This window comes from Callospermophilus lateralis, chromosome 1 (assembly GCF_048772815.1).
Source record: "Callospermophilus lateralis isolate mCalLat2 chromosome 1, mCalLat2.hap1, whole genome shotgun sequence".
NCBI classification, from domain to species: Eukaryota; Metazoa; Chordata; class Mammalia; order Rodentia; family Sciuridae; genus Callospermophilus; species Callospermophilus lateralis.
The window spans coordinates 15,217,876-15,236,321 of record NC_135305.1 but is presented as its reverse complement, the minus strand read 5'-3'; the positions used below and the strand labels follow the sequence as shown (position 1 = coordinate 15,236,321).

General features: G+C 48.1%; 1 protein-coding gene across 1 annotated transcript in view; it reads left to right on the top strand.

Annotated features, from left to right (window-relative positions):
* Tbxas1 (thromboxane A synthase 1) overlaps nucleotides 1–18,446 on the top strand; it is a 152,659-nt gene that overhangs the window by 133,119 nt on the left and 1,094 nt on the right. Inside the window, exons 10-12 of the mRNA XM_076832702.2 lie at nucleotides 8,782–8,873; nucleotides 15,069–15,206; nucleotides 16,486–16,648. Coding sequence (XP_076688817.2) covers nucleotides 8,782–8,873; nucleotides 15,069–15,206; nucleotides 16,486–16,648 — 393 coding nt within the window. The remainder of the gene's footprint in view (nucleotides 1–8,781; nucleotides 8,874–15,068; nucleotides 15,207–16,485; nucleotides 16,649–18,446) is intronic.

The window sequence follows — 18,446 nt, the reverse complement described above, 5'->3', positions numbered from 1 at the left end:
GTCCCAAAGACTCATCTACCTCTGTGTGGCTAAGCTGGACACTGTCACTTTTCCACTTTTGGCATGAGCTGCTGTCCACCCAGGGCCTCCAGTACGACCCTGCCACCACCAAGCTCCTCCCGCACCTCGACAGGCCCTGTTTCCGTCTTCCTTTCAGCCACCCAGGAAGGCGGCCTGGAAATGGCTCTTATCTCCCTTCATTTGCTGACCCCTCTCCCGGGTGAGTCTTCGTTTATAGCAACGATTGTGGTATCCAGGCCACATGTGGTACTCCCCTGGGGAGCTTGGACAGGGATACCAAGTCCTAAGCCCCATCCAGACCAATTAAATCAGAGTGTTTGGCCATGGAGCCCAGCAACGACAGGGACAGCTGGGACGTGTGGCTAACATGTAGCTGGAGGCTGGACGGTGGCGGTGGCCTGCTCTCACCGACCCGCTTCCCTGCTCTCTCCTCACCACTCCAACAGGACCTTGTCAGAGCACAGGTAGCACTTCCAATGTGTCACCTCTCCTCATCGAAGCCCTCAGTGGCCATTGAATGAATAATTAAAGGGTCTCCCAAACACACAGCCAGTTCTTCTTGCTCTGGGGTCACAGCTATCTACCCCTCCCCTCCCCCAGCCCAGGTGGGGAGCAAAGCCTCCCTGTACAGTGAGGGAAGAAGCTCATTTTCTCTTCAGATTAAGTGCAGTCCACTCTTTCCCCCCCAAAGCAAAGAAAGCAGTCGGGGTGATTTAACTGTCATTTACTTAGGAACTTATTTCTCTAAGCATCAAAAACAATCAACTGTGAATGATCCTAAATATTGCAAAACAACAGATAATTCAAAGACTCGAATCTACTTGGTGTTGGAATGCATTTTTGCTGATGAGTGCTTGCATCTGATAATTGGGACAATTCTTTCAAATTAGGTAATTAGATGTATCTTATTTGTTCCTACCCCCCAACACACACACACACACACACACACACACACACACACACACACTCTATAGGAATAAATAACTCAGCTCCCAAAATAGTGCCCTATTTCTTTCTCTCAACTCTTTCCTGGAATAGAGATAATGGTGACTTCAGAGCACTGGAGGGGGCTGGGAGAGGAAAGGAGAAGGAACCCACAGAGTAAACAGAGGAACTAGATGTCAACAAGCTGTTTTAGAAGTCACCCTTAAAATTCAAACAGCATGAACAACCAGTTTGTAAAACTGCTCGAAATAGCTACTCAAACTGGAAATACACATCTCATAGGACCCAGCAATTCCACTCCTGGGTATATACCTAAAAGAAACTTGTGCACATGTTCACCAAAAACCGTATTCAAGAATATTCACATCTGCTTTATTCAAAATGATCCCCAAACTGGGAGCATCTCAAATGTCCACTGACAGTTGAAAGGATGAATACACGGTTACATGGTGGCAGCGCACAGCAGAGCACCACACAAGAATGAACACACAACAACTATAGCTCCACACCACCACAGCTACCTACCACATGGAAGAGTCTCACTAAGAAAACAGGCAGATGGGAAAAGCCTGCCCATTCCACTGATAGAAAGCTCAGGCGAAAATGCAAAAGTCTTCTGTGTGTTAGAAATCAGCTTACTCGTGAAGGGGTCCTGGGGGGACTCAATGTTCTGGAATGTTCTGTCTTGGTCCAGACAGTGCTACACAGGTGTGTTTATACCTTGTGAAAACTCTACACTCCTGTTTGTGCTGTTTTTCTACACGTATGTTATTCTTCCACAAAATGTACAAAAGGAAAGGAAAGAAGATAGAGAGGAAGGAGGGAAGAAAGGTAGGCCCAGGAGCAGGGCAGAGTGGGAAAGGCTTGGAACTTGAACACCTGGATTCAGTTTCACTCTGCCATGGCTAAGCCATTCACTGTGTGAATCTCTGACTTTTTTCATTTATAAAATAGACAAGTCTCCCTACCTACCTCACAGTGCAGTTGTGAGGACCAAGTGGAATAGACATACGAACCATCTGGTGAGCAACACGGTCCTGCACAAGGCAAGGCTGTACTCATCACAGACCTCTGAAGACAGGAATCCTAAAGTGGGTCAGCAGGATGGACAACGCTCCACCCAGGGCCCTGGGCAGAGGACTGACACCCCTGGGATGTGTGTGCAGGATGCAGGTTGGCCATGGTCATTTATCACATCCCCACACCTAATCCCTTAATGTCCAGGAGCACCTGAGATGATCCCTGTCTCTTTTCTTTTAAAGTAGATATAAACAGATGCTCTATACAATATCCCAGGTGCTTGTCTAAGGTTTAGGAACATTTCTACATCCAAATCTGCCAAATTCTTTAAGCTAGCCCATGCGCCTTTCTGAGCATTGCCAGCAATGTTGACAGAAGACTCTTCACACCTTCCCCTCAAAACCAAACCCTCAGTGGCCTCTCACTCCCTGCCTGAAACAGCTCACTGGACCCCGATGACCTCCAATGACAGATCTATGGAATCTCAAAGACAAACTGTCAGAGCTGCGAGGATCTTGGCCTCCCAAGTCAGAGAACCAGTCAGGAGGCCACCAACCTCCCTCAGTGGCCAGGAAAATTCAGGTTGCCAGGGAGGGGTCTTGCTTCTCATCTTGTGGTTAAAGGTCAAAGTGAGGTGACCACATTTTCCATGGATGGGTTTCATATGATAGTTAACGTTCCTCAGGGAATCAAAGCACATGGAAATCTTTCTTCTTCATATAGCTGTGTGGCCCCTAGCTGTGCCCATGCTTAAAGGGTTTCTAATTCCCTGCTTTTAGAGAGCAAAGGCTGGCCCTGCTTGGTCCCTCTGCAAGGTACCCAGGCCAGTGAGGTATAGGAGAGCCCTTACACATGCATTTGATGCTGCTATGGCTACTGCTCAGCAAAGACAGTACTGAAGCCACCCCTGCTTCTGATTCCTTTAGCAAAACAGGAAAGAATTTTTCTGTTAGGTCTGGAGACAATCTTTATGGAAGCAGTGACATTTTTCTTTTCTTTTTCTCATTTATATTCCAGGTCATATCCAGTGTGTGGTATATGTATAAGTACATGAGTGACTCTGTGTAGCTGTGTGTCTCTCTGTGTGTGTGTGTGTGTCTTTCAGAGAGAATAATACACAAAAATCTAAATGTAGCATGGTGCAAGCCTATAATCCCTATTACTTGGGAAGCCAAAGTAGGAGTGTCACAAGTTTAAGGCTAACCTGGTGATTTCAAGACCCTGTCTCAAAAAATAAAAAGGGCTGAGGATGTAGCTCAATGGTAGAGCACCTTTGGGTTTAATCTCCAGCACTGAAAAATAAAGACCCTAAGTATAGAAATGCAAGACTAGTAGGAGAGAACAGTGTTATTTCCTGCTTAAAAAGATTTATCAATAGATTTTCCACAAAGTTCTCTGGTCTATCTACAGCATTTCAACGTTGGTTTAGAGATCTTCTGCTATATGATAGCAAAGAACCTTAGAAATAAAATTAGAAGTTAGTGTCACTGAAGATTATATATAAATCAGTGTCCCTGAAAATAAAGGACCTCTGTTTTGAGAATGTAAACCATGAGGCAAAGATGCCACTTACTTCTTTATTTTCTGTTTTTCCCAATATTTAATTTTCAACCTTCTAAGGGCACATTTATTTGATAAAATAAGTCCCAGTTGAGATGAATTCAATAGGACTTTAAATTGCTTTCTTCCTAACACATCTTTATAGAGTGATTCAATACCGAAGACAGAGGCCTCCAGAGGAAATGAGCTCCTGCCACTGAATATGTCCAACAGAAGTATCCCCTGCTGGTCGGGTCCGTTAACTTTCCAGGGACTTTTGCCTTAGTCATCTTATTTGCCCTACACTGCCAGATGGGAGGGACAACATCATGATCCCAACCGGCAGCCATAGTGACCTGTCCATGTTGCCCTGGTGACTGGCCCAAGGTCCCAGCTGATAGGTGATCCACCGGGATCTGAACCCTGCCTGCCCTGGCCAGATCAGGTGGCTTCCCCAGACACAGCCAGGGTGAGGGAGAGAGGCTGCAGATTCTTCCCAAATTCTGAGTAGTTTGGCTTTTGCGGCAGGAGTCAGGGAGATCCCTGGGAATGACTTTTAACCTTATCTTTTGGAAGCGCTGAAGTTTAGCATGCTGCCTGGCTTGGAACTGGAGAATATCCTGCTCAGTCCACCAAGTTTTCCTGGCCCACCAGGCCTTGCAGACCTGCCTGAGCCCTGACTAGCTCTTAGTAATGCATCTGCTGGGTTCTGCTGGCAGGGGGCCTGGGCATGTGGAGGCCGAAGGCACCTAACAGACTGTGCCCCAGAGCTCAGCCTGGGTTCCTGTCCTCCTGTTTGCCTGGCTGCCCAGAAGCTGCTTCCATTTTCAACAGGCTGAGTGAGCTGCTAGCCTTTTCTTCCAAGGAAAGGTGCTTCCTTCACTAAGCTTCCTTCCTCTCCCTCTTCACCCAAGTTATATCCCACCCCAGTTTTTTGTTACAGGGTTTCCAGATGCCAAAGAAAAATATGCAGCGTCCATACCAGCTACCATCCCCGTTTCCTCTCTTGGCAGCCACCACCCACCTTGTGCTTCCCACCCAGGGCCACACCTGTGTTCTCCAGCATCTTCAGGCTTGGCCCAAGTGGTTGCCCTTATGAGATGCCTTTCTACCCCTCTGCCTGACAAACGACCACTCTCCTGGGCCAGCTCACAATGGCCCCTTATCCACTCGGCCAGCCTGACATTCTGTACACACACCTCGGGTTTTCTGAATAGGTGTTCCATTCACTATTGTCACTTAAACTTTTTATTTACCTTTTTATTATGCAGAGTGTTAGCATTTATAAATTAGAAGGCTCTCTACCTGTCACCCACCTCAATAGGACCCACCTGGAGCCACCCAGCTTCATTGATTTCCACACTCTTCTTCCTCCACTTCCAACTTTTAAAAATATTCAGACATCATATATATCCAGCCATCTGTCAATATTCAGCATATATGTCTTTAAAATGAGAAGTCTTTTCTAAAACATGACCTCAATGCCATCATTACACTAAAAACAAAATGGGCCATAATTTTTTTTTAAAGGATCAAATATCCAGCTGGTTTCAAAGTCCCCTGATTGATCCATGGTATTTGTTTTTCATTGGTTTGTTTGAACACACATCAAAACAAACCCACCCACTTTTCATCAGAAAGGTCTCAGTGTAGACCTTGGTCCCTGCCCCCCCACCCCAGCCTCCTAGGTCCCAAATGTCTGGGGTGCATGCTCTTCATCTGTTTTCCATCCTCCTCATCCACTGGATTGTATCCTGATAGAGAGAGAGAGAGAGAGTCTCAAGGGAGTAAAAGAGCCAGTGTTGTTAGTCACACCTCCTGGGCTTAGCACAGTGCCTGCTCCATAGTATGTGCTGACTCCATACAAATTCCTAAATGGCTAAATAAATGGTCTCCCAAGAACTAGCCTCCCACTCCTCCAAAGCCCATTCTAGAAAACTTTACACATCTAGTACCATGATGTGCTTGGAAGTGTGTTTCTCCAAGGGGCAGGGCCCTTGTCATATCCAGATCTCAGAACCCAGCGCCTGACTGGCATGAGGTGTTCGCTGAGGGAGAGCTAAATGAAAGGAGCACTTTTCTCTCCGTGAGATTTTGGGCTCCAAGGCTTTCCTCTCTGCATCTCCTTTTTTTCTCATCTCTATCTGAAGAATTTGGATGCAATGATTTCTAAGGTCCTTTTCAGGAATGGGGAACCCTCATTTACCATACGCTTGCTGCCCTCTGCTGGCAGGACTGGCTCAGGACCCTGAATCACTGAGGTTCAAAGCAAGAACTACAGGCCAGCAAATAGGGATGGGTGGATGGAGGGTCTGCACCTGGATGGGAACTTGACCTTTGTTGCCTTGTTTGGGTTACACTAGAACATAGTGGGGCCTCCCTCCACCCCTGCCTTCCACTCCTCCCATGTGGAAGCACTCATGTCCCAGACAAGCTTTAAAAGAACTGGTGCCCAGACCCCACCCGGGCCACACATTTAATCCCTGAGGAGTGGGGCCAAGTGCCCACGTGGATTAAAAGCCATCCAGCTGGTTCTGATGCGCAGGCGCACCCAGACCCACTAGGCCAAGGTGATGGTCACATGTGAACCTTGAGTAGGAAGCTAGAAACACAGAAAGCCATCCAGAGGAAGGGTGGATGGAGACTTTGGTTTTATAATCAGCCTATCTTAACAACTTCCCTTGACAAACCCTGACAGCTTATATTTTTCACTGGGAACCTACACTATGTACCTGTGGGAGCACAGCTTCCAGATTCAGTGTTGTTTCTTTTGTTTTCTTTTCTCTTTTTGCTTTTCTTTCTTTCTTTATTCCTTCCTTCCTTCCTTCCTTTTCTTCTTTCTTTCACATTCTTGCATTTGTTAAGACTCCTTTGCTTGCAGATAACAGAATTCAGATGCTAACTTTGGCCACAAGTGAGAATTTGCTGGAAGAGGGCTGAGATGCTACCCCCAGGCTACTTGCCAAAAAGCAGATGGCCAAGGGGAACCGGAGCTCGGGAAGACACCAGGAAACAGTCTCCCTGTCCTTTGCCTCTGCCTCCCTCCACTTGTCTAATTTGTGTCTTCTTTCCCAGGCCAACTGTTGTTTTCTGTTCATTAATCCCCTAGGCAGAAGGTGGCCACCAACAGCTCATGCTCAACCCATGTTCAACTTCTGCCTGCTACACAACGCTCCTTTTTTCCTTTCTCCTTGGCCAATCATAGTCTGCGAGCTGACTATATAATTTGTGAGCCCAAAGCAAAGTGGAAACGTGAGGACCTATCTTCAAAAAGCAGGAGGAAGTGCCACTAATGGTGCAGTTAAACCTCTCCCTTTCTTCCAAAACACAGGCTCAAAGATAAAGTTATGCCAGTCATGGTGGTGTCGTCGCATGCCCATAATTCCAATGGCTCAGGAGGCTGAGGCAGGAGGATAGTAAGTTCAAAACCAGCCTCAGCAACTTAGCAAGGCCCTAAGCAACTTAGTGAGACAGTCTCACTAAATAAAATATAAAAAGGGCTGGGGATGTTGCTCAGTGGTTAGGCACCCCTGGGTTCAATTCCTGGTACCAAAAAGAAAAGATGAAGTTATCAGGACTCTAAGACAGTGCCCACAGAGCATCAGCCCCCAAGCAAAGGCCCTTCTCACTGCTCAGAGCTCATCTGGCAGCCCTGGTGGCCTGCAGTGGAAGTGGGAAGTGTGGTGTGAAGTTGTGAGACCCTAACAAAGGAACAGTACCCAGAAATGAGATGAGAGCGCACTGGGAAAACCAATCATTGTTATTTTTAATCACAAAGTGCCAAAACCTCACTTGTCTTCCAAATTCACAAACATACAGACCTGGGATTAAATTATAAGGATTCTGCAACTTGACTCAGGGGCATCAAGAACAGATGCACCATACTGAACAGCTATACCATCATAGATTAGCTAAAACATTTACCATGGACTTCAAGACTCTGTGTGTCCTGGCCCTGCCCCTCCTGCCACCTCTGTCCCTTCTACCTTCTCTGCATTTCTAGCAGGTTCACAGGCAACAGTACTGCTACTGCCCCCAGGGAAATCACTGAGAGATCAAGCCACATGGTGGCTCCCAGGTTTTAAGTGATTCCCCCTGCAAGGGGAGCCAGGCCACCCGAACCTATCTGTGGAAGCAGTGGTGGCAGAATGAACTTGTCCAGAAGGACTATCTCATGGTGCTCCAGGGAGGGGCAGAGACATAAGAAAGCCCCCCCTCCACCATGGGGATCCTTCCTGGATTAGTGTTAGCTAATTGACCTACCAACCGACTCACTTGTCCCTGGGGAGTGTGGTGAGAGGCTGGGAGCATGGGGGAAGTCCTCCCTTGCAGAAACCAGCCCAGCAGTGAATAAACTGAGCAGTGAATAAACTTCCGGTGCCTCCACCCTGTGCCTCCACCCTGACCCACCCCACCCACTGGTGTGCCCACATCCTGCTCCACCCACCTGCAATATGTCCCCCCCCTTCAACTGTGGGTGAGAGTCAGGGAGTGATGCTAGGATCCCCCAATACCTGAACCCCCACAAATCTGAGTAGTTCCCAACTTGCCCTAATCTGCTGTATGAAAATGGGAATCTCATTGATTTACTTTGGTTTCTCATCACGACCACTTGTAGTTCTTCGGTTTGGCTATGAGCATCCTTTCAACAGCTTTCCCAGTGAGTTCTTTTCTTACTAATTTATAATAGTTCTCTGGGTTTTTGTTACTATTAAGATTTTATAAATGTTGCAAACATTTTTTCTTCTTTACTATTCATTATTTGTCTTCTAACTTTGTGATGTACCGATTTCCACCCATGTGACAGCCTTTCTCAGTCTCAGTTTTCTCATCTAAGAAATGGGAAAACAGCTTCCTCATTGGTCTGCTGGGAGGTTTGAAGGGGTGATTGATGTGCAGAACTCAGTCAGCCACATCATCAGATCTTAATAAACACAACTGCTGCTGTAATTTGGGAACAAAATTTATGTTACTTTCACTTGACTTTGCTGTAATTTGGGAACAAAATTTATGTTACTTTCACCCAAGTCCAAGACTGTACCTGCTCATAATGTCCAGCACTGTGAAGTTCAGCGCAACAGAACATGTGGAGCACGGGTCTGATGCCACCTGGATGGCATCTACTTCTCATCTTGTGGGTTTTTCACTTGAGTGTTTGCTAAGGTCGCAGAGGAACTCTGAAGTTCAGGAAAAAGGCATAGTGCCGTGGGGCTCCAGTTAACACGACCTTCTTCCGTTGTCCCTACCCTGCATTAGAGGGCCCCTGAGTACCACAGCCTCCAGGAAGGCCTGCCCTATCTGAACATGGTGATCGCAGAGACCCTGAGGATGTATCCACCGGCATTCAGGTATGTGCGCAACCCCCACTCTGCCCTGCACTCTGGGTCGCTTCAGCATTGCAGTTTGGAACCCTCACTGGTCCCAGCCTGTGACCAGCTGTGTTATCACATATGCTCTTGATGACAAAGTCTGAATCCTGGGTTCCTTTGTCTCCCGTGGCACCAGGCACAATGCCCAGAATGTTTGGCCCATTCTGCTGTAGGTTAACCACCTTCTCGAAGCATCACCAGTCTTTCCTTAATGTAGTCTTCCTCCTCGACTCAAGCCAATCTCTTTGGCCTCCTGCCTTTGATGGAGTTCGCCACTGCCCCTGTTTAATCATTTATTCACTCAGCAACTGTTAATTAAGCATCTGCTTTGCCAAGCACTGGGAAGTCAGCCTGGATACAAAGCAGATCAAAGTCCCTGCCCTTGGAGACAACATTATCCCGGGCTGGGGATGCTCCTCCCTGGTGTCCAACAGCTCCAACCCGTCACATCCTCCAAGCTCCTAGACAAGACTTCCCAGCCAAGGACATCTGCCTCTGGCTCGCCTCACCTGTCGCCCCTCCTCCCCTGCCAGCACTTTTAGCAGTAATGGTACTTCATATTATATTCTCCAACACACTTTTACCACCCCACAACATGTCCCTAACGTACAGTCAGCAACGCCAACCTGAAAGTGCCCTGAGAGTAGGAATCAAATCTGTTTCTTTCAATTTTCCCCAAATGGGGCTCCTCTTGGAATAGGGCATCTTAACCTTGGTCCACAGGCTCTCAACAGCAACAAAACTGTGGGCAGGTTTCAGGTTATAGAAACAGAAGAAGCACAGGCAGTTAATTGTATCTCATGAATTCCAGTCAGCACTTCCATGAATCAACATACCACAGAGACCATATGGAGGTACCTTTTGCCATTTCTAAAGAGAAAATGTGGAAGATTTGAGGATATCTCAAAGTGATATTTCAAACCAAAAGCATTACAAAGAGTGTGACTGTAGATATTATGCAAGATGTTCAAGTTCAGAAGCAAATACGAAAACTTACAGTGGTGTGCATGCCAGGTGTCTTGGTACAGAGAGGCCAGTGAGTCAGGGGCTCTCCCAGTCAGCATCAAGACCTGATTCCGTGGCTCTTTCTTAATTTTCTTGGGAGCCTCAAACAAACTGCTTTCTAATCTTTCCTCCCCTCCTCGCCTCCCGCCCCCTCCTCCCGCTCTTCCTCCTCCCCCCTCCTTCATGATTTATATCCAGCTTTCTTCCAAGGGGACTGTGGGCAGTGGTATGCACATTGAAATGAAGTTCAAAACAAAACAGTCAGTGATAAAACTGAATGAGTCTGCTTAAAGGGCCCTTACTGGGCTCAGAGATGGCTGCTAACTGGGGTCAGACCTCTGCGTGGTGGCTGAGGTTCCTGGCAGAGAGCAGAACCAGCTGAGTGGAACAGTTGTAAACCCCAGTGAGAGGAAAGTTACAAAGTGATTAAAGACACACTATTTCCTGGATCTAAACTCAATCAGGAATTCACCCCATGAGACCTCTTATAGGTGGCATGTTGAAGAACAAAGTGAACGGCCTCCAAAATAGAAAAATCAACCTGGACAGGTGTGGGGACACATAAATGCTATGGTCAGTTCTCTTGGCAAGCCCTTAATAAAGAGTCACTTGGTATAGTCATTGCTCTGGGGACCAGGTTGCCCATGATCTCAATTGAATCAACATACCACAGAGACCATCTTGAGATACCTAGAGAATCTGGGTGGATTGACTAAAGTTCCCCCATAGAAGTGCACTGGGGGATCTTGGGAAAGCCCCACACTGGCTCTGGGCTTCTCTTTCCCACGACACCTGTGCTACTGGCCCCACAAAAACTCGGAGAGACTCCAGGAAAATAGATATGGAAGCATCTCTAGGCAGCTATAGCATGAGGGTTGTGGAGAAGGGACAAGGTGCTGGGCTTGGTCCAGGCCAGCTCTTTGGCAGCTCACTCCCCCAGTCTTCAACCCCCACCAGACAGCAGACACAAGGGGTGGGGAAGTGTGACATTTAGGGGGATATAGGGACAGTGAGCTTTTTGTTTATTTTACTTTTCTCCCAGGAATGCATGGTGACTTCTCCTGAGCACTGTCACAGCTTGACTTACCCACAGAAGAAATTCAGTGTAGAAAATGTGATGATTCTTGGTTAGTGATCTGAATGAATCCACTTGGGCACAGTACCACTCAGCTGACCGCAGGCCTCTCCTGAGGCCTAGTCTAGCCAGGAAGGAGACCCAGCCACTGGACAGGCGGGCCCTACTAGCCAGCTTCCAGTGGGCAAAGCTGATTCTGGTAAAGATGAAAAAGCACAGGTGCCAGGGGATGGCCTGTTTTGTCCCCTTCGGGACAGGTTACAACTTCACAAACCCCTGCCCTGGTCTTAGTATGGGTGTTTGCTACCATCCCAGGCACATGCTCCTGCATGAGTAGGTCAGGATCTGAATTGGGTCTCCTTCCTGGCATCTTAACTATTCCAGTCTTAAAGGAAAACTTAAAACAGAGAAGAACAGACAGAGGAGCCTCACATTTGCTCTTGGTTTCTTTTATGAGCAGGAGCAGGGTATCATCATAACTAGTGTAATAATTATATTTCCTCTAAGGTATTTAGGTAAGTATAATCCCAGGAGGCTGAGGCAGGAGGATTCCAAGTTCTAGGCCAGTCTCGGTAACTCACAGAGACCCTGTCTCAAAAAATAAAAAGGGCTAGGCGGGGGAGGGGGGCAGATTTGAAGTAAAAGCCAGGATAGAATTACTTTTAAATTTTTGAAGTGATTATATTACCAAAATAACTTGCTTATACTTTAAAAAAATAAAGAAGGATCCAAAGGAATCCTTCTTTGCCCGAGTCCAAGTCCCTTGAGAAGACACTAGTACAAGTTGAGGCATTCTTCCAGAAATGTTAGATTCATACGCAAACTTCTATAGTCTACCCTAAAAATAAAACAAATGGCATTATGCCATTTCCATCAAGCATGACAGCCTGACCAGACCTCCTCCTCTCTAGCAGAAGCAGTTATCTGCAGAGAGGCAGACAATGGAGAACCCCAATTTCCTTTAGGTAAACCTCACAGGACTTATAGAGCAATCTAACTCACAGAGACAGAAAGCACAAAGGTGGGTTCCAGGGACTGGGGGAGGGGAAGGAGGTCAGTGGTTAATGGGGACAGTCTCCCTTGGGGAATATGAAAAGACCTGGCAGTAATGGTGGCTCAGTAGGCATGGACTTAATGCCACAGAACTGTGCACTTAAAAACGGTCCAAATGGTAGGTTTTATGCTATTTATATTTCACAATAAAATAATAAATAAATAAATAAATTAGTAAATCCAACCTCGCCAGGGTCAGTTCTGGCATTAGAATATTCCAGAATTACCATAGCAGCTGACTCATCAGCTTTGAGGCTGTTATAGTCAGACACCCTCATGTTCTGTTTTAGGGATTAATATGCAGGAGATTTTCCATTGATTCTGGGCACTTGGGGGGGGGTTGGGGTGGTACAGAAATGAGCAGGGGTAGGCTGGCAGGGGGGAGGGATGTGCATCCCTGAGATTCCAGTCAGGTTGGGGAAACAGGCCTCCTCTACAAGGGAAAGTGTGTTGGAGACCAAGCCTTGACATGGGCCGTGACTGGCACCCCCACCAGCCCTCCTGTTAGGAAACATCGAAGGTGAGGAAGTGGGCTTTGTTTCCTTACTGTGGTCCATGCCTAGTAAGGGCACAGTGGTGCACACCTATAATCCCAGGGTCTCTGTAAGTTACTGAGACTGGCCTAGAACTTGGAATCCTCCTGCCTAGTAAGCAGGCTGGTGTTGAAATCAGAAAGAAACTTCTAATACCATATTCCCAGAAGTAGCTGGGAAGAGGGTGGGCAGGTGGGAAGGGGCAGTGTGATACAGAGAGCTAGTGGCTGTGACTCCACCCTTGTCCTGAAGGTTTTGTCCCATCTTTTAAAATTCCAAACAAACTATGGCCAGAACTCTTAGAAGCTTGTGTTAAACCAAAAATCTAGAATTCTACATTTTTGTAACCCAAACTGAGGAAATGAGAAGTTCTATGGCTTTCCATCTCAACTTTTGTTTCTGGGAGATTCTAGATCTAAAGTGTAACAGTATATTCATTTAACAGGACCTCAGAATGAGGGCACTTTATAGGGTTTAAAGTCAGGCTCCAGAGGTTTAAGGTGAAAATGATTGAAATGGGGCTGAGTCTAGGACACAATCGTTTAGGGGCTGGTAGCTATAGGGAGGCGAGGGTATTAAAGGGAGGCTTGATAGTTGACACTCCTATGTTTTATCTCAAGTGAGCAATCTATTATTCTGATAGGAAAGCTGTTTGCCCAGATAAATTAGTTTGCTTTACTTTCTAAAGCAAACAGTGGAGTTATTTCTTGGTTTAGTGGCTTATCTTCCTGGGCAAGAATTTTCTGGAAGAGGCAGAAAGCCACTTTGACCCAAGGGGCGGCCATGCTCAGCCCCAAGAGTAAAGTTTTGCTGCTCCAAAACTGGAGGCTCCATTCTCTGGTGCATCTCTGTCCATGTAGAGCAAGGCAAAGCTTCCATGAGCGCTGTGCTGGGTTGTCCAGCTGCTCCATGTTCTTGGGTAACGGGTGCTCGGTATAAGAAACCGAGGTGAGATAAGGACACTAGAACTCAACCTACTAGAACTCTTCAGGACCCAAAAAGGGCCTTCACAGGCAGGCTCATGGAGGAGGCCCAGGGTCACCTTGGGGTGTGGTCTCACTAGCCCCAGGAGCTGTCCATAGACCCTCAGCTCAGCCCTCGATGTAGCCTGAGGTGGCCCTAGTGCCCCAACCTACTTCAGGCCTTAATCCCAAATGCTCCCCAAAAGGTTCTCACTGCACCCCAAATTGTTCCCAGTTTTCCTGGGTTCTGATCTCCTGCTTCCTTCTCCTATTCGTGGCTCCATTATACCCACTGAACTTGACATTCAGCTACAAGCTTCACTGGCTACTAACTTTGACTCCAGTCTCCACTCTGGGGCCACACAGCCTCAGACACCTGGGACCCCTGCCCAGCTCCAGAGCTCTCTCCTAACAAGATTGACAAGCCACTCTGGTTGCTGCCAGAAAACTGGATTGGAAGAAAAAAGACCAAGCTCTCAATCAAGGAGGAGGCAGTAAAATGTGATCATCCACTAAGTAAGCCTCACAGCAAATGTGCAGAAAGGGCAGAGTCCAGAACCGCTGGAGGAGAGCCAGGAGGGGAGGTGGGCAACTGTTGCAGCGGCTCTGCTCACCTTAACTTTGAGGAGCCTGTGGAACAGCCCAAGGGAGGGGTCTAATCTGCAGCTGGAAATAGGAACCTTCGGTTTGGTTTGGGGCTGGGGAAGGGGCCTCAGGATGTAGCGTAAGTCATGAGTATGGGTGACACCCTAGGAGACACCAGGTATAAGAGGTTGAAGAATCAGAGGAACGTACTAAAGAGGAGGGGAAGGAACTCCTGTCACGCAGGAGGAAAACCAAAGCAAGTAATGTCATTAAAAATCAAGTAATAGATGGAGAGAGGAAGACAAGGAAGAGAAGGAGGAGGAAGAGGAGAAGGAGAAGGAGAAGGGGAGGAAGAGGAGGAGGAGGAAGCAGCTTATTTTTCAGCTGTTCTGTGAGTTCAAAATTATTTCCAAAGAAAAACCAAAACCAAAGCAAAGAAAGGTGCAAGGAAAGAGTGGCCCAGGAGGCCGAGGAAGAGGAAGCCAAAGAGTACCCACCAAATGGTCTTTGGCGATCTCTGCATGAGGACCGTCTGCTGGCCAGGGAAGGAGACAGAAGCTGGACAGTAGGCTAGACAGTGAAATGGAGGGAACGGAGCAGGAGGGTGAGCGAGGACAGTCTGAAGAAGCTGAGGGGGAAGACAAGAAGGGGAGGAACTGAAAAACTACCCTCCATGCCTCTGCCAGGAACAAGCCCTTGGAAGGCATCTTTGCACCCCCAACCCCAAGCACACAGAGGGCACTCCACTGCTTCCTTGATGGATGGACAGAGGGGTGGCTGCGGGCTTTTGCAGCAAAGGCCAGGCACACCTGAGGAGCCTGGAGACTAGAGGCTCCTGGGCAGTAGAGGGCTCACGGGTTGGGGGCTGGGCCTCCTTCCCCTGCCTCATTCCACACCCCACATTGGCTACACCGTCTGCTGCAGCCCACCCACCTGCAAGCTCTCTTGCCTATCTCTGCAGGTTCACGCGGGAGGCGGCGCGGGACTGCAAGGTGCTGGGGCAGCGCATCCCCGCAGGCACCGTGCTGGAGACAGCGGTGGGTGCCCTGCACTATGACCCTGAGCACTGGCCGGACCCTGAGACTTTTGACCCTGAAAGGTGAGCACTACCCTGTTAAATGGGCACTGAGCCATGTTTGTGGACTGAGACTCCTCAGCGGAGGTGACAGAGAAAAGTACAGGCAGTTATCCCTCCAAAAGTCAAAGGTCATGACAATTCAGACATCATTTGTAACATTTTAAAATGCCCCAAGTTGAATCCAGAGATTTGACATTCAGCAGTGATGCACGTAAAGAACAATCTTTTCCATTTGTTCAAGCAGGATGCAGGGTGTGGGGTGGTATTTGAGTGTGTACTGGAGGGAAACAGTCGTTTCAACACAATCCTATAGTGTCAGCTAAACTTCCCTGCCATCTACATTCATGAGACCTGGATCCTCCTCCTTTTCCTGACATGGATTTGGTCCATTATCTAATTTCATTTCTAGATTCTGTGATTTAAAATGCCCAAGCAGGCCTCCACACCCTGCCACAAGTCAGAATCAATCGCTAGCCCTCCCTTTGCCATGTGCAGGAGCAGAGCTGGCCAGACAGCCATTGTGTCTTCACCTTTAATGGCAACATCTGGACCTAGCCCAACTATACAACAGGGTCACTAGGAAACCCTGGGCAGTGGGATCTAGAAAAATTATATCCCACTGCTTAGCAGGTCCTAGAAATACAGTCACTAGGAAACCCTGGGCAGTGGGATCTAGAAACTGTACAACAGGGTCACTAGGAAACCCTGGGCAGTGGGATCTAGAAAAATTATATCCCACTGCTTAGCAGGTCCTAGAAATACAGTTAAAGACCAAGAAATACCAACAGCACCCAAGTAAGAGGTAGTAAGAAGCAAGTTGGCTGTTACAAAATGTGATGGTCCCCTAGCTCCACTGGCACAACTGGCAAATGCTGCAATTTGTTAGAGATTCAGCAATTCCAAGGAAGGACGTCTGGTGTCCAAATATCATAAGTCCCAGTGATTCAAGTTTCAGGTGCTCAGGTCAGCAAAGCCAGTGTGATAGGGGAGGCAACTGAGACAGCAGGACAGGCTCTGGGAGGTCTGTAGGGAGCACAGTGGCCGGTGTCCAGGGACTTAACTGAGGAAGGAGATGGGTGATGCCTCATCATCCTCTGGCTCCAGGTCAGGGCTGGGATTTACCACCTGGATTTTATTTAGTTCCCAGAGCCTTAGGGAAAGTCCTGCAGGAACCATGCAGGGGTTATGCCTACTTGGGATAATGGGGGCTCAGATGAAGGGCTGCTCAGCCAGAAGGAGGGACTTCAGATAGAAGGGAGCAGGCATTCGGGCCTACACTGACCTTCATAGTGACTTTCAGGTTCACAGAAGAGGCCCAGAGGCAGCAGCAGCCCTTCACATACCTGCCTTTCGGGGCCGGCCCCCGGAGCTGCCTTGGGATCCAGCTAGGGCTGCTGGAGGTCAAGCTGACACTGTTCCATGTCCTGAGCAAATTCTGCTTCGAAGCCTGCCCTGAGACTCAGGTGAGGGCACACTGTTCTGGGGAGAGGGTGTCACTCCAGTTCTCTGCACCACAGCTGGTCAGTCAGGGCAGCCTCAGGCTATGTGTGAGGGCTGGTGCTGGCTCCTTAACCTCCCTGGGCCTCAGTTTCTTGATCTGTAAAAGGGGGTGATGAGAAAAATACCCTCCACCTCTCCAAGTGAGAATCTTGTGAGTTAATACTTGGGCTTGGACAAAAGCCTGCTGTAGTGGCCCCGTGATGTACACTCGGGCTGGACCTCATGTCGCTACAGCTCTTCCCTCCTCAGCAGAGAAGCCAGATGATGTGTGCGTGGCTGTGAAACGTTCCACCTTTGAAGGGTTTGGGGTGCGTGGCTTGTCCTGCACCTTCTCTGGCTCCCCCAACGCATTATAGTCCTCTTTGCATGGATGGGAAGCAGAAGGGCTTCCGTTCCTTGGAGGATGCTCCCCTCCCCACTGTACAGATGGTCACTCTCCTGTTCCCCATTGCCTCGGCTCAGTCCTTGTCACATGTGGTGACACACATTCCCCAGCAACATATACCTTCACTCCTGAAGTGTCAGTGAGGCTCACAGACACTGCCCTCACCCATCTGGGACCTTCTCACGCCCGCCCCTACCTTCCCGTCCCGGCCTCCCTCTCACCCATATTCTAGGCCCAGAGATAGGCCAGGAAGCTTAAATCACTACCTTTTGTGGTAGGTTTTATTATTCCCATTCTTTAAATGAGGAACCAAGTTCAAAGAGGTTAAGTGACTTTCCTGAGGTCACACAATTGGACTGCAGATTCAGTAAGGGCAGGGTCAATGGTACTATGCCCAGTATCCAGTACCCAGCTGCGTGTCAGGCCATGGCACTGTTCACTCATTCATTCAACAAATTCTAATGACAAATGTGTGACTGGCCAAAAAGAAAGTGAGTTCAAACCTAGAACCTTTACACTCCCAAGTGCTCCAGCATGACATCAAGCTACCTCCCTGCATAGCGAACTGACTCTCAGCACGCGTGGTCCTGCCACCAGGAAACCCTTCTGCACAGCTGCAGACTTGAACAGGCAGTGTAAGGGGACTGATAAGGACACAGTGACAGACAATAATGTTTCCAGATCTGGAGACTGGCAGTGCCTCTGACACACAAACTGGGCTAGGCGGGTGTGGAGGAAGATGGATTTGGCTGGGGTACACAAAGACTGAGGCCCTGCAATGAAAATGTCCACAAAGGACTGATGGTAAGGGTGGAACAAGTGAGGGGTCAAACTGAGAGGAAGGACAGGGCATCTGATGGTCTCAGTATTCTAGGGTCAACTACTTCCTATTGGGGGCTTTTCAGACACAAATATCCAGATCAATGTCCAAAAATACATCCCTCAGCTCAAGAACCAGCCATGAGGGCTGGGGTTGTGACTCAGTGGTAAAGCACTTGCCTGGCATGTGTGAGGCATTGGGTTTGATTCTCAGCACTGCATATAAATAAAAAAATAAAGGCCCATCAACAACTAAAAATAAATAAATACTAAAAAGAGAACAAAAACCAGCCATGAGACCCCAGGGCCTGCTGGATCCATTCTGAACCCATTCTAACTCACTCTGAATTAAAGATGAGCCTGAGCCCACCTTGAAACTTCCCACCCAACGTTCTACCCCAAGAGGGTTTTGCCCTCGGACTACTGCCCCACCTTGAACGTCATCCCTCCTACCTCCTCTAAGAAATCCCACTCCCATGGCTTCACCTTCACAGCCTACCCAGTTCCTCCAAAATCAGAAGCCCTCTCTGATTTTTCCAGCCTCAAACCCTCTGCAT